We start from the raw sequence: 13839 nt of genomic DNA on the forward strand, positions 1-13839 counted from the left end.
GGACGCCATGTGTACAAAGAGAAGTTTAATCAAGGTTACAAACGTTGGTGGGTTTTCCGGGACAAAGGCCCCTCCTCGACGCAGGGTTCGCTTGGGCGACGCGTCGACTCTCGGCTCCCTGCAGTCAAGGCGCGGCGCGGCCCCCGTGCCTCTTCTGGTGCTCGTTGAGGTTGGAGCGTTGGCTGAAGGTGCGGCCGCACTCTCCGCACGCGTAGGGCCGCTCGCCCGTGTGCGTGCGCAGGTGGCGCACCAGGCTGCAGTTGCGCACGAAGGCCTTGCCGCAGTCGCGGCAGATGTAGGGCTTCTCGCCCGAGTGCAGGCGCTCGTGCTGGCGCAGCTCGGAGCAGCCGCGGAAGGTCTTTCCGCACTCGGAGCAGCCATAGGGCCGCTCGCCGGTGTGCGCGCGCTGGTGTTGCACCAGGCCCGAGCGGCCCTTGAAGGCCTTTTCGCACAGTGGGCACGCGTAGGGCTTGGCGCTGCTGTGCGTGCGCTGGTGCCGGCTCAGGTTCGAGCGCTGGTTGAAGGCCTTGCCGCACTCGGGGCACGCGTAGGGCTTCTCGCCGGTGTGCACGCGCCGGTGCTCCACGAGGTGCGAGAACAGCCCGAAGGCCTTGGCGCAGTCGGCGCACTCGTACGGCTTCTCCCCGGCTCCCGACCCCCGTCGGGGACTCCGCTCGCTGCAGTCCCCGCAGGGCGGGCACCCCAGCCGGAAGGCGCGCCGGGCCAGGACGGGGCCACGCCGGTGGCGCTCGGCCGAGTGCGTCTTCTGGTGGCGGTACAGGCCGGAGCAGCGCACGAAGGCCTTGCCGCACTCGGCGCACTCGTAGGGCCGCTCGCCCGTGTGGATGCGCTGGTGCTGCAGCAGGCTGGAGGTGCGCGTGAAGGCCTTGCCGCACTCGTCGCAAGCGTACAGTCGCTGGGCCGGGGGGTCGGGGACAATCGGGCGAGGTCGCGAGGTTTGGCCGCACTCAGGACACACTGGGGGGCTCTTGCCCGTCTGCTGCTGCTGGTTGGGGCGGAAGCGCTTCCCGCACCGGGCACACGGACGGGGCTCCTCCGTCGCCTGCAGCCTCTCCTGGGGGATCCGCAGGGCCCTCCACGCAAAGGCCTCGCCGCACGCGCAAGCCCGGGGCTGCTCCACCAAGGGGCTCCTCCCGCGGGAGGTCGGCTTTGGGGTCCTCGGGCAGGTCGGAGCGCCAGTCCCCGGTTGGCACGGCCAGCAGTCCGTGTGGACCTCACACAGTTGAGTCCGGGGGTGGTTCCGGATCCGCTCCGGGCAGGGGTCACACACGGGTGGCGTCTCCCCAGCGGGCGCCCCGCGATGCCACGCCAGGCAGGAGTTCCTGCTGCAGTCCCCGCCACGCGCTGGGCTCCTACAGGGGCCCTCCCGGGCTTGCAGCCCCTCGGGGATAACTAGCTCAGGGTTCAGAGAAGAGGTGGGGCCGCACGGCTCCCGCACGAGGGGTCTGGTCCCGGCGCTGTGCCGGGTCCCCGGGCCGGGGCTCACCCCGAGGCTGCAGCCCCGGGAGCCCCCGCCTGGGGGAGTCGTCCTACCGCCCGCCGCTCCACGCAGGTCCCCCTTTTGACTGGGGCGGCTCCCAGCTCGGTCCTCTTCGAGGGGCCTCGGCTCCTCGGGCCTCTTCTCCCGGGCCCCGGAGGCACCCTGGGCATCGGCCTTGGGGAGTCCTCCCTGCCCAGCCTTCTGGGCTGGAGCCTCCATCCTGGGGCGCAGAGTTCTGGTTGTAGGATCTGGAAGAGCAGAGAAGAAATGGAGGTTGGCGGTTCCCAGGAGGAGAGAAGTGGAGAACTGGGCCAACGAGCGACCACCCCACAGCTGGCACCTACTGGGCGGCCCCCAGCTCTCTGCAGATGCGAAAGGGTAAATGGAGTGACATAGGCAGCCCCTCCTGCCCCTCTTCAAATTGTCACCACCCAGACCCCCGGAGAACAGCTTCCCAGGCTCTGCCTGCCCGCCATCACCGCTCCTCCCCAACACTAGCTCCTAAAACACTGTGCCCCCGGCTAAGGCCCTCCCTGGTCCCCCTTCCCCAAGCAACAGGGACTCCCCCGTTGCTCAGCTGCCAGCTCCCCAAAATCTCACTTACTCCTGCCCTCAGTTTCTCAGTGGCAAGCCGACACTCCGGGTCCTCCTGGCTCCATTCACTGCCATTGTCCATGTCTTCTGAGAGGTGTGAGGTGAGACTCACCTGACAGCTGAGAGCCTGGCCGGGAGATCCACGCTGCAGAGGCCAATGCTGGACTTCCCCTCCCCTCTTCAACCAGGTAACGGTGGTGCTCTCAAGGCTGGCAGCCTCATCTACAAAATGGGTATGATAACGGTAAGTATAACCAGCTGAGTAGGGAGACAGGCAGCCCAGATCATTCAAGCAAGTGTGAACATTAGCAAGGCCTGGCGCCTGCTATTACTATTTTAAAATTACACTGTGGCTGTATTAGTTACCTATTGTTAAAGCTGCTTTAACAAACTGCCACCCCATAGTGGCTTGAGACAGTGCAAACTTGTTATCTCAGAGTTCTGGAGGTCGTAAGTCCTAAGTGAAGGTTTCAGTAGTGTGGGTTCCTTCCAGAAGCTCTTGGGGAGGACGTTTGCTGACCATTTCCAGCTTCTAGGTGCCACCTACTTTTCTTTCTTCCATCTTCAAGCCAGCAGTAAGACATGTTCATCTCTCTCTTTCTGGGTTTGTCGTCAAATCTCCTTATACTCCTTATAGGATTCTGACCCTTCTGCCTCTTGTGATCACACTAGGCCAACCACACATAATCCAGGAATCTCCCCATCTCAAGATCCAAAACCTCATCACACTCAGTTCTTTTGCCTTGTGAAGTAACATAGTCAGAGGTTCTAGGAAACAGGACGTGCAGATCTTTCAGGGGGCCATTATTCTGCTTACAACAGTGGACTTTGCCGAGATACACACACGTGCATATATAAATATTCATCTCCTAAGCAAGCAATTGAATAGCAAGTGAAAACAAAGGACGGCCGGGCACGGTAGCTCACGCCTGTAATCCCAGCACTTTGGGAGGCCGAGGCAGATGGATCACCTGAGGTCGGGAGTTTGAGACCAGCCTGACCAACATAGAGAAACCCCGTCTCTACTAAAAATACGAAATTAGCCAGGCATGGTGGTGCATGCCTGTAATCCCAGCTACTCATGAGTCTAATGCAAGAGAATCACTTGAACCCGGGAGGTGGAGGTTGCAGTTAGCCGAGATCGCACCATTGCACTCCAGCCTGGGCAACAAAAGTGAAACTCTTTCAAATAAATAAAAGGGAAAAAAGAAAAGAGAGAGAGAGGGAGGAGGGGTGAAGGCCGGGGGGGGAGCCAGGCGCAGTGGCTCACGCCTGTAATCCCAGCACTTTGGGAGGCCTAGGTGGGCGGATCACGAGGTCAGGAGATGGATACCATCCTGGCTAACACGGTGAAACCCCGTCTCTACTAAAAATACAAAAAATTAGCTGGGTGTGGTGGCTGGCGCCTGTAGTCCCAGCTACTCGGGAGGCTGTGGCAGGAGATTGGTGTGAACCCGGGAGGCGGAGCTTGCAGTGAGCCGAGATCACGCCACTGCACTCCAGCCTGGGCGACAGAGCGAGACTCCGTCTCAAAAATAAATAAATAAATAAATATTTTCCTCATTGTGATGTGATGTGAGGTTTCTCAGCCTCACACGTGATAACTGCACAATCCTCCTGTCCCCTCCCTAGATCTCATTGTTTCCAGAACAAAGATGGATCTGTCCAGCACAGCCTTTAGACTCTGAATCCCGGATGGCTAACATCACATGCAGAGCGTGAGATGGACACACTTGTGGCACCCTCGTAAATCACTGCTTCATTCGGCACAGGAGCTCAGATTCTTCTCCTTTTGTCCTGTGTTCCCTATTCTGTGCAAGGCAGATATCCTCTTATTTTATTTATTTTGGTGTTTTTTGAGACGGAGGCTCTCTCTGTCACCCAGGCTGCAGTGCAGTGGCGCCATCTCAGCTCACTGCAACCTCCGCCTGCTGGGTTCAAGCAATTCTCCTGCCTCAGCCTCCTGAGTAGCTGGGATTACAGGTGCCTGCCACCATGTCTGGCTAATTTTTTGTATTTTTAGTAGAGATGGGGTTTCACCATGCTGGCCAGGCTGGTCTTGAACTCCTGACCTTGTGATCTGCCCACCTTGGCCTCCCAAAGTGCTGGGATTACAGGCGTGAGCCACCGTGCCTGGCCAGATATCCCTTTATTTATTTGTTTGTTTGTTTATTTTTATTTATTTAGAGACAGGGTTTCACTCTTGTTGCCCAGGCTGGAATGAAGTGGCACAATCTCAGCTCACCGCAACCTCCGCCTCCTGGGTTCAAGCAATTCTCCTGCCTAAGCCTCCCGAGTAGCTGGGATTATAGGCATCCACCACCAAGCCCGGCTAATTTTGTTTTTTTTTCTTAGTAGAGCCGGGGTTTCACCATGTTCACAGGGCTGGTCTTGAACTCCTGACTTCAGGTGATCCACCCGTCTCGGCCTCCCCAAGTGCTGGGATTATAGGCGTGAGTCACCGCACCCAGCCGATATCCATTTATTAAATGTCTCAGAGGGCCGGGTGTGGTGGCTCACGCCTGTAATCCCAGCACTTTGGGAGTCCGAGGCGGGGGCGGATCACGAGGTCAAGAGATCGAGACCATCCTTGCCAACATGGTGAGACGTCCTTGACCTGTGTCACTTTTTCTGTCTGTTTTGCAAATTTCTAACAGGCAGTTGCCCTGGGCCACCTGGTGGCCTGAAATAACTTGACCGGGAACTAAAAGGACTCTACATGTTGACTTTTCAGCCAAGGACACTTCAGAGCGACTGGCTGCAGTTCTCCAAAGGAAGCTGCTGCCAGTTGCCCCTGGGGGGTTATTTCCTTCTTGGACATCATGACCACAATGGCAGAAATGCATTGATGGCCAGCACTCTGGGGATGAATGTTTTTGAGTGGAAATTAAACATACCAAACTGGTTAAAGACAAAAATGCAGAGTTGGACAAGTTCTGCAGGTCACGAAAGGCCTTTAAAGCAGCCAGGCCCGGTTCCTGCTCTGCTGTATGGGAGGCTGCTGGCCTGAGCTGGAGAGCAGAAAGGCCCAGTGCCAAGGGTTCGGCAAGTACGGTCCCAGTCCAGGCCCAGTGCCAAGGGTTCAGCAAGTACCGGTCCCAGGCCAGGCATTTGCTAATAAGCCAGGGTGACAGTAAGGACAAGGGGACTCTGGTGTGATGTGAGGTTTCTCAGCCTCACTTGTCACACGTGATAACTGCACAACCTTCCTGTCCCCTCCAGGCCTGTGTGAGACAGGAAAGGTGAGGCTGCCTCTCCCTCTGCACCTTAAAGCCACTCGGGGTCTGGGTTTTCCTGAGACTTCCCGGAGCCAGATGCAGACTCCCAAAGGCGCCGATCCTTCCTCGATCTCCCTCCCTCAAGAGTGGCACTAATCAGGTCTAATTTAGAGAAAACCCATCACCTCCCCCCACTGTGGGCTCTGCCACTTCATGCCTTGGTCTCTCCACCTATCAGCCAGCTGGAGCTTGGGACTCAAGGAGGCATGCTTGGAAGTAAGGAACTTCTCTGAGTATGAGGACATCTGGGTGGTGCTGAACACCAGCATGCTTTGCCCCGTGGCCTGGACTGTGCACAGGGCACCTAGAGTGACCTGTCACCTCCCACGCAGGTGGAAGGGTGTGAGAGAGAATGGGCACTCAGTTACAAACATCCCCTTCCCAAACACTTGTGGATCTGAGTCTGAGGCTACTCCTTCCAGGTGAGGGGTTGGCTGGCTGCTGTTGTAGCTTGTTATTCTCTTTCTGTCCCTTCTGCCCTCAGGTCTTGACCATGCAGCTTCCCAAGAACAGGATGGGGAATGATATGGGCACATGGGGAGGCAAGCAGCCACAGGCCTCACCTGCTCATGGGCACTGACCGTCCCAACAGCAGGTGGACATGAATCTAACCCACAGATACCAGAGTAGAGGGAGCTGGGCTCCCTGAGTCTGGATGGGGTTCTCACAGGCCCCCACAGGGAGACAAGGGAAGCTTTCTCCAGAATGTGGAGTACAGACTCACTGTGTGAATAAAGTAAATGAGCTGGAGGGGGCAGGACAAGATTTCAAAAAGCACCACTCATACACCCAGGACTGGCAAAGCTGCTGGCAGTAAGCTCTATCATGGGGCTCCCCCACTGCAGGTGAGCTGATTGGCCTCAGCTGGCACCATCCATGCTCAGTGTTTGCCCTGAGGACAAGAAGACATGGCAAAAAAGAGGAAAGTACAGAACACACTCCGACCTGGCTGGTGGGAATATAGATAGTGCAGCTGCTGTGGAAACCTTCAGCTCCACAGAAAGGTAAAGATGGAGCTACCACACCCCCAGTAATTCCACCCCTAGGTATCCACCCAAGAGAAATGAACTCAGGCATTCAAGCAAACACTGGCTCACAGATGTTCAGAGCAGCGCTGTTCACAGTAGCCAAAATGGAGAAACAAGCCAAGTATATAAAATGACAAATGCATAAATAAAATGTGGTATATCCACAGAATGGGATATTATTCAGCCATAAAAATGGATGAGTACTAACACATACTGCAACATGGACTTTAGAAAACATGGAAAGTAAAAGAAGTGAGTCACAAAAGACCACATATTGCATAATTCCATTTATACGATATATCCAGAATAGGCAAATCCACAGAGACAGAAAGTAGATTAGTGGTCGCCAGGGGCTGAGGGGAAAAAGAGTGGGGAGTAATTGCTTTATGGGCATCAAGTTTTGTTTTGGGGTAATTAAAATGTTCTGGAAATTATAGTGGTGATGGTTGCACAACATAGTGAATATATTAAAACCTAAAAAATATACTAAAACCTGGCCAGGCGGTGGTTCACACTTGTAATCCCCGCACTTTGGGAGGCGAAGGTGGGAAGATTACTTGAGGCCAGTTCGAGACCAGCCTGGCCAAAATGTCGAAACCCCATCTTTGCTAAAAATACAAAAATTAGCCGGGTGTGGTGGCACATTCCTGTAGTCCCAGCTACTTGGGAGACTGAGGCAGAGAACCACTGGAACCTGGGAGGTGGAGGCTGCAGTGAGCCGAGATCGCACCACTGCACTCCAGCCTGGGCGACTGAGCAAGACTCCATCTCAAAAAAAAAAATTATATATATATACACACACACAAAAACATGGCCGGGCACAGTGGCTCACGCCTGTAATCCCAACACCTTAGGAGGCTGAGGCAGGTGGATCACTTGAGGTCAGGAGTTTGAGACCACCCTGGCCAACATGGTGAAACCCTGTCTCTACTAAAAATATGAAAATTAGCCAGGTGTGGTGGCAGGCGCCTGTAGTCCCAGCTACTTGAGAGGCTGAGGCAGAATTGCTTGAACCTGGGAGGAGGAGGTTGCAATGAGCCGAGATCATACCACTGTACTCCAGCCTGGGCAACAGAGCGAGCATCTGTCTCAAAAAAAAAAAAAAGTATATATATATATATATATATATATATATATATATATAGAATGTAAATATATATATTAGAGATATATATATACTAAAACCCAACCTGAATTGTCAAATGGTTCATTTGTTACATGATTTATATATTTTTGTTTTGTTTTGTTTTTTTGAGACGGAGTCTCCCTCTGTCACCCAAGCTGGAGTGCAGTGGCGTGATCTCAGCTCACTGCAACCTCTGCCTCCCGCGTTCAAGCAAGTCTCCTGCCTCAGCCTCCTGAGTAGCTGGGATTACAGGCGTGTGCCACCAAGAACGGCTAATTTTTGTATTTTTAGTGGAGACGGGATTTCACCATGTTGGTCAGGCTGGTCTCGAACTCCTGACCTCATGATCCGCCTGCTTCGGCCTCCCAAAGTGCTGTGATTACAGGTGTGAGCCACCTCGCCCAGCTGATTTATATCTTTTTTTTTTTTTTTTAAAGCAGAATGCACCCATGCCACAGTGCTCCTGCCTGCAGCCTGTCAAGGCGTCGGCCCACCCTGCAACATCCAGGATGTCATTTGAGCCCTGGTCACATGAAAGCACTGCATGGGATGAAGGTGGTTTATTTATTTATTTTTATTTTATTGTTTATTTATTTTTTTGACACAGAGTCTCGTTCTGTTGCCCAGGCTGGAGTGCAGTGACACAATCTCGGCTCACTGCAACCTCTGCCTCCCAGGTTCAAGCAATTCTCCTGCCTCAGCCTGGCGAGTAGCTGGGATTACAGTTGCCTGCCCCCACGCCCAGCTAATTTTTGTATTTTCAGTAGAGATGAGGTTTCACCCTGTTGGCCTGGCTGGTCTCAAACTCCTGGCCTCAAGTGATCCACCTGCCTCAGCTTCCCAAAGGTGCTGGGATCACAGGCACGAGCCACTGCACCCGGCCGAAGGTGGTTTCTTTTAAGCAATACATTTGTATTGAGAAAAACAAGTTCTTGGCCGGGTGTGGTGGCTCACGCCTGTAATTCCAGCACTTTGGGAGGCCGAGGCGGGCGGATCACGAGGTCAAGAGATCGAGACCATCCTGGCTAACACGGTGAAACCCCATCTCTACTAAAAAAATACAAAAAATTAGCCGGGTGTGGTGGCAGGCGCCTGTAGTCCCAGCTACTCCGGAGGCTGAGGCAGGAGAATGGCTTGAACCCGGGAGGCAGAGCTTGCCATAAGTCAAAATCAGGCCACTACACTCCAGCCTGGGTGACAGAGCAAGACTCTGTCTCAAAAAAAAAACAAAAAAACAAAAACAAACAAACAAAAAACAAAAAAAAAAAAAAGAAAGAAAGAAAAGAAAAAAGGAAAAAAAAAGAGAAAAACAAGTTCTTTTAAATCTCTAGGTAAAAATAAAATAATTTCTCACACACAGCCAAGTCAACTGCATACCAGAGTACCAAGCATAGTTTCCACATCAGAGGCTTAAGCTCTGGGGTAAAAGCATTTTCTTTAACCAGGTGTCTGTTAATTCACTCATATCAAAGAGAAAACTTGGCTGGGTGTAGTGGCTTATGCCTATAATCCCAGCACTTTGTGAAGCCAAGGTGGGTGGATGGCTTGAGCCCAGGAGTTAGAGACCAGCCTGGGCAGTATGGTGAAACCCTGTCTCTATTAAAAAAAAAAAAAAAAATGGCCGGACGTGGTGGCTCATGCCTGTAATCCCAACACTTTGGGAGGCCAAGGCGGGTGGATCACGAGGTCAGGAGATTGAGACCAGCCTGGCTAACATGGTGAAAGCCCATCTCTACTAAAAATACAAAAAATTAGCCAGGCGAGGTGGCGCGCACCTGTAATCCCAGATACTCGGAAGGCTGAGACAGGAGAATCACTGGAATCCAGGAGGCGGAGGTTGCAGTGAGCCAAGATCGTGCCACTGCACTCCAGCCTGGGCGACAGAGCAAGACTCCGTCAAAAAAAAAAAAAAAAAAAAAAGGCTGGGCGCAGTGGCTCACACCAGTAATCCCAGCACTTTGGGAGGCCAAGGTGGGCAGATCACGAGGTCAGGAGATTGAGACCATCCTGGCTAACACGGTGAAACCCCGTCTCTACTACAAAATAGAAAAAATTAGCCAGGTGTGGTGGTGGGTGCCTGCAGGAGAATGGTGTGAACCCGGGAGGCGGAGCTTGCAGTGAGCCGAGATCTTGCCACTGCACTCCAGCCTGGGTGACAGAGCGAGACTCCATCTCAAAAAAAAAAACTATCCAGGTGTGGGGGTGCAAGCCTGTAGCCCCAGCTCTCAGGAAGCTAAGGTGGGATGATCCCTTGAGCCTGGGAGATTGAGGCTGCAGTGAGCTACAGCTGCACCACTGCACGCCAGCCTGGGCAACACAGTGAGACCACATCTCAAAAAAAGAAAGCAAAGAAAACTCTTCATTAGAAACTGAACATGCTCACTGGGAATGATATTCAGGGCACAGGGCAATTCCTTACAGGGGCACACACCCAAGGGCACTGCTGCCACCACATGGGAAGTTGTGACGGGAGGGAGGAGACTGAGGGCAGGACACAAGACATGGAGACACACATTCTGGTCTGTCTGACCATGGAGCTCTGTCCACACCCAGGCTGCCTGCTGGCTCCCAACCACCACACACAGTATCTGGTGTTTCTCACAGGTGTCGGCTTCTCTCTCTCGAGTCCATCTGCTGGCCGTGGACCTGGCTATTCGGGGCAGGCCCGTCCTGCCCACCTCCCCACACTCTCTCAAGCCTCTGTCTCTGAGCACTGCAGGTTTTGTAGTGTTCCCTCGTCTACCTCTGAGAGGCCAGGCTGACTGAAGAGCTCCTGAGAAAGCCACCAGGACCCACTGCTAAAGGGGTCGGTCCAGGGTCATTGCCAGGCTGGGATCTGAGGTCCCCACACATAGGGCAGGGAACTCCCCAGCCATAGACTCTGATGGGGGTACCAGTGTGGACTCCAGCCCTTTACACGGAGGAGGGAGCATGCCACTATGGATGCTGAGCAGCAGGAGGTCAGGGGCCCCGCTTTCACAATGTGCCATCCCAGAAGCCCCACAGCCAGGATCTGGACCTCTCTGACACAACTCCAGGTCACAGAGACCCAGATGTCAGGGATGGAGGGACTTGGGCACCTGCCTTGCTATTAGCTCCAAGGCTGCTGGCTTCATGTCACAGTCTGTACAACAGCTGGTGGCATGAGCAGGGCTAGGACCAGCACTCCGCATGACTTCCTAGAACTCTAGGGACTTAGGGGCTGAGGACTTCCCAGGGTGAAAGACCATACCTGGGACAGCCTGGCCAAACAGGGACAATTGATCACCATGGAATCAGTGGACAGGCCCAAGAATGGATGGGCACATGAGGGCACCCAGGATCAGGCAGGTTCCACTGAAGGAGGCTGCAAAAGATATATCCAACGTCCTAACCCCGGAACTCTCAGAATGTGACCTTATTAGGTCTTTGCAGACATAATTAAGGATCTTGTGATGAGATCACCCTGAATAACCTGGGTGTGCCCTAACTCCAATGACAGGTGTCCTTATGAAGGAGGCAAAGGGAGTTCTGACACAGAGAAGAGTGGTCCATGTGAAGATGGAGGCTGATATTGGAGTGATGCAGCCACACTCCAAGGAACACCCGGAGCCGCCAGAAGCCGGAAGAGGCAAGGAAAGACCCCCACCCAGAGCCGTCAGAGAGCACAGTACTGCTGACACCTTGATTTCAGACTTCTGGCTTCCAGGACTGTGAGAGTAAATTTCTGTTGTTTTAAACTGCCCAGTTTGTGGTAGTGTGTTATAGCAGCCACAGAAACTAATAGAGACTGGTCTAGCACCCTCGACAGAATGTGTGTGTTGTAAGGGGCTCTCCTGATCCCTAGTGATGGGGAGTCAGAGGACTGCTTAGTGTCTGAACAGAGGGTTGGGGAAGCTGGGTTGTCCTGAAGAACCAGCAGTCCCCACTTGGCAGAAAGGGACCCTGAACTTGTGGGAGGTGGGGGCTGAGGGGCACCTGCTAGCCATGTGCTAACAGCATCTTCGGATTGGTCCCCAGATGCCCTGCTCCCAGGGGTGGCTCCTCTGCTGCAACAAGAACCTGCCTCCCAGCACCAGACACAGCAGGTGGGAGCTGTGGACCATGGCCGAGTCTCTTCGTCTCCTTGATCTGCTCCCAGGATGCACTGTCCAACTATCCCACCTGTAGGTGGGTGGCATTCCAGCCATGGACCCATGATCTGAGGCTGAGCACAGCAAACACAATCGAGGCTCTGGGTCCCAGGTCCCAGGAGCCCGTCCTTGATGGTGCATTACAGCTCTCCCAGGCTGTTCTTACAGTGACCTCCCATCTGCCCCAGGTGAGCATGCTTGCACCTGGGTGCTCGCCCAGCCTTTCTAGTTGTCCTTAGGGCTTCTGGTGTTGGGAACAGGATGCAGAGTTACCAATTTAGGGGGACTGAGAGGTTAACGTGGCCAAGGCTGAGCCCTGCAGAACTGCAGAGCAACAGCACACACAGGAAAGCTAGTGAGGTTCAACATCCTTATGGAGGTTGCACACGGCACAATGAGGTCTTATTTGCCCAAAAGAATGTGCAGGAAAGTCGCCAGGCACGGTGGTGCATGCCTGTAATCCCAGCTACTCGGGAGGCTGAGGCTGGAGAATCGCTTGAACCCGGGAGGCGGAGGTTGCAGTGAGCCGAGATCGCACCACTGCACTCCAGCCTGGGCAACAAGAGCGAAACTCCGTCTCAAAACAACAACAACAACAACAACAACAAAAACAGAATGTGCAGGGAAGTCAACGTTGGTGGCTCTGAGGTGTGGAGGACACAGGCTAGTGCCCAGCTCAGCGTGGCTCCACCTCTCTGAGCCACAGACCAACCTCACCCACAGTGACAGTCCCAGGGGACACAGACTGTAGCCCCTATGTCCAATTCTACACTGTGCACGCAATGGGAAGAACAGTGCATCATGCACTGTACAGCAGAAGAAATGTCCTCTGACTGCAGGCACAGCTCCCTTCTGTGTCTGTCCTCCCGACAGTGCCTCCACCCTCAAGGATTAGCAAGCTTCAACCCTCGCAGGACATCCACTGTGTCAGGGCCAAACGGTGCTGCATCCTGCTCTAATAGTGAGTGAAGGAGGGGACCGCAGACAAGAAGAAATGAACAAGGAGACAGTTTAAGAGAGAAAAAGACGTGAAGAACATCAGACAGGGAGCAGCGCGAGGGCGCCAGGGAGGGAGGCAGCGGATTCTTCGGGTCTCTGTGAAGAGGGGGCATGAAACCGGTCTGGAGACAAGGAAAGAGCAAAGTGCAAAGGCCAGGATGCGGGGGCAGAGACGGTAGGGAGGCCGGCGTCGGCCTCGGCTAGCAGGTGGGCTTGACTCCGAGAGCCGCAGGCCGCCAGGATGGGTCCCGGGCCTGGAGCCTCCCCTCGCGGGCTTCAATGACACCCAGCACGGAAACGCGGGGGCCAGAACTACAGAAGCCCGTCCCGCCCGGAACTCAAGGTCGCGAGTGCTGTGGCCGGTCCGGACCCGGAGCGCGAGGACCGGAAGTGCGCGGCGTCACGCCTCTGCCCCGGACCCCGCGCGCGGAGGTGGAGAGGGGACTAGGGTGGTGGCCGCGCTATGCGCCGGGAGGTCCCCGCCTCGCAGGCCGAGGTTGCGGGTCCGCGCAGAATGCCACTTACTCTCTGGAGGCGGCCCGCACGGGTCCCCTGGTCCCCGCCCCGCATGCAGCGCGGAGCCGTCCTCCCGCCACCTCCGGGCCGCCGCGGCACTGAGGGACCCGGGCCACAGCAAGCGCAGGCGGGAACCCGCGCGGGGACTGCTGGGAAACGTAGTCCCGTCATGTCCCGCTTTGACGCTGCGGAGAAAGCGGTGTAGGGAGAGGCTTGGGCTTCGGTTGTCATAGAAACAGAGGCCGGCTACACCTAAAAGGCGGGGCGTGGACCTACGTCGTCGCCAAGGAAACGGCGTTCCGGACGGGGACGTAGGGTCCCGCCCATTCCTTCTCGTGAAAGCGGGTGACTGGTCATGATTATGATTGATAGCCCCCTCTCCCAATCTGATTTCTAAGAGGTCCCAACCCGGAACCGACTTGCTGTTCGCAGGCTCCCCTCGGGTGGGAGAGTTGGGCTGGGAAGCACCTGGGGAGCTCTGAAGTGTCCTGGTGAGCGCGTTGCGAGTCAGACCGATAACATCAGAATCTGGGACTGGGCCCGAGCATATGCGCGTCAAAACTCCTCAGTTAAGTCTATTTTTTTGTATTTTTTTTGGTTTGGTTTTTTGAGACGGGGTCTCGCTCTGTCGCCCAGGCTAATGCAGTGACACCATCACGGTTCACTGCAGCCTCGACCTCCTGAG

General features: G+C 54.9%; 1 protein-coding gene across 3 annotated transcripts; it reads right to left on the minus strand.

Moving 5' to 3' along the window:
• Positions 1–10: 10 nt before the first annotated feature.
• Positions 11–13295, minus strand: ZNF837 (zinc finger protein 837). Of its 3 annotated transcripts, XM_024351734.3 has the most exons (4): positions 13164–13254; positions 2462–2863; positions 2106–2317; positions 11–1749 (listed from the first exon to the last, which is right to left on the minus strand). In XM_024351734.3, exon 4 carries the CDS (start codon positions 1718–1720, stop codon positions 125–127), a length of 1596 nt encoding a protein of 531 aa, XP_024207502.2. In that variant the 5' UTR covers positions 1721–1749; positions 2106–2317; positions 2462–2863; positions 13164–13254; the 3' UTR covers positions 11–124. The 3 variants fall into 3 exon arrangements, with proteins under 3 accessions (XP_024207502.2, XP_024207503.2, XP_016792491.3); XM_024351735.3 differs by lacking the exon at positions 2462–2863 and having other exon boundaries at positions 2208–2317; positions 13164–13295; XM_016937002.4 differs by lacking the exon at positions 2462–2863.
• Positions 13296–13839: the final 544 nt, after the last annotated feature.

The sequence above is a fragment of the Pan troglodytes genome, chromosome 20 (genome assembly GCF_028858775.2).
Source record: "Pan troglodytes isolate AG18354 chromosome 20, NHGRI_mPanTro3-v2.0_pri, whole genome shotgun sequence".
Taxonomy (NCBI): Eukaryota; Metazoa; Chordata; class Mammalia; order Primates; family Hominidae; genus Pan; species Pan troglodytes.

What these genes read in the sequence shown, in the direction of transcription:
- ZNF837 (XM_024351735.3), bottom strand. Translation starts at nt 1,720, where the DNA reads ATGGAGGCTCCAGCCCAGAAGGCTGGGCAGGGAGGACTCCCCAAGGCC.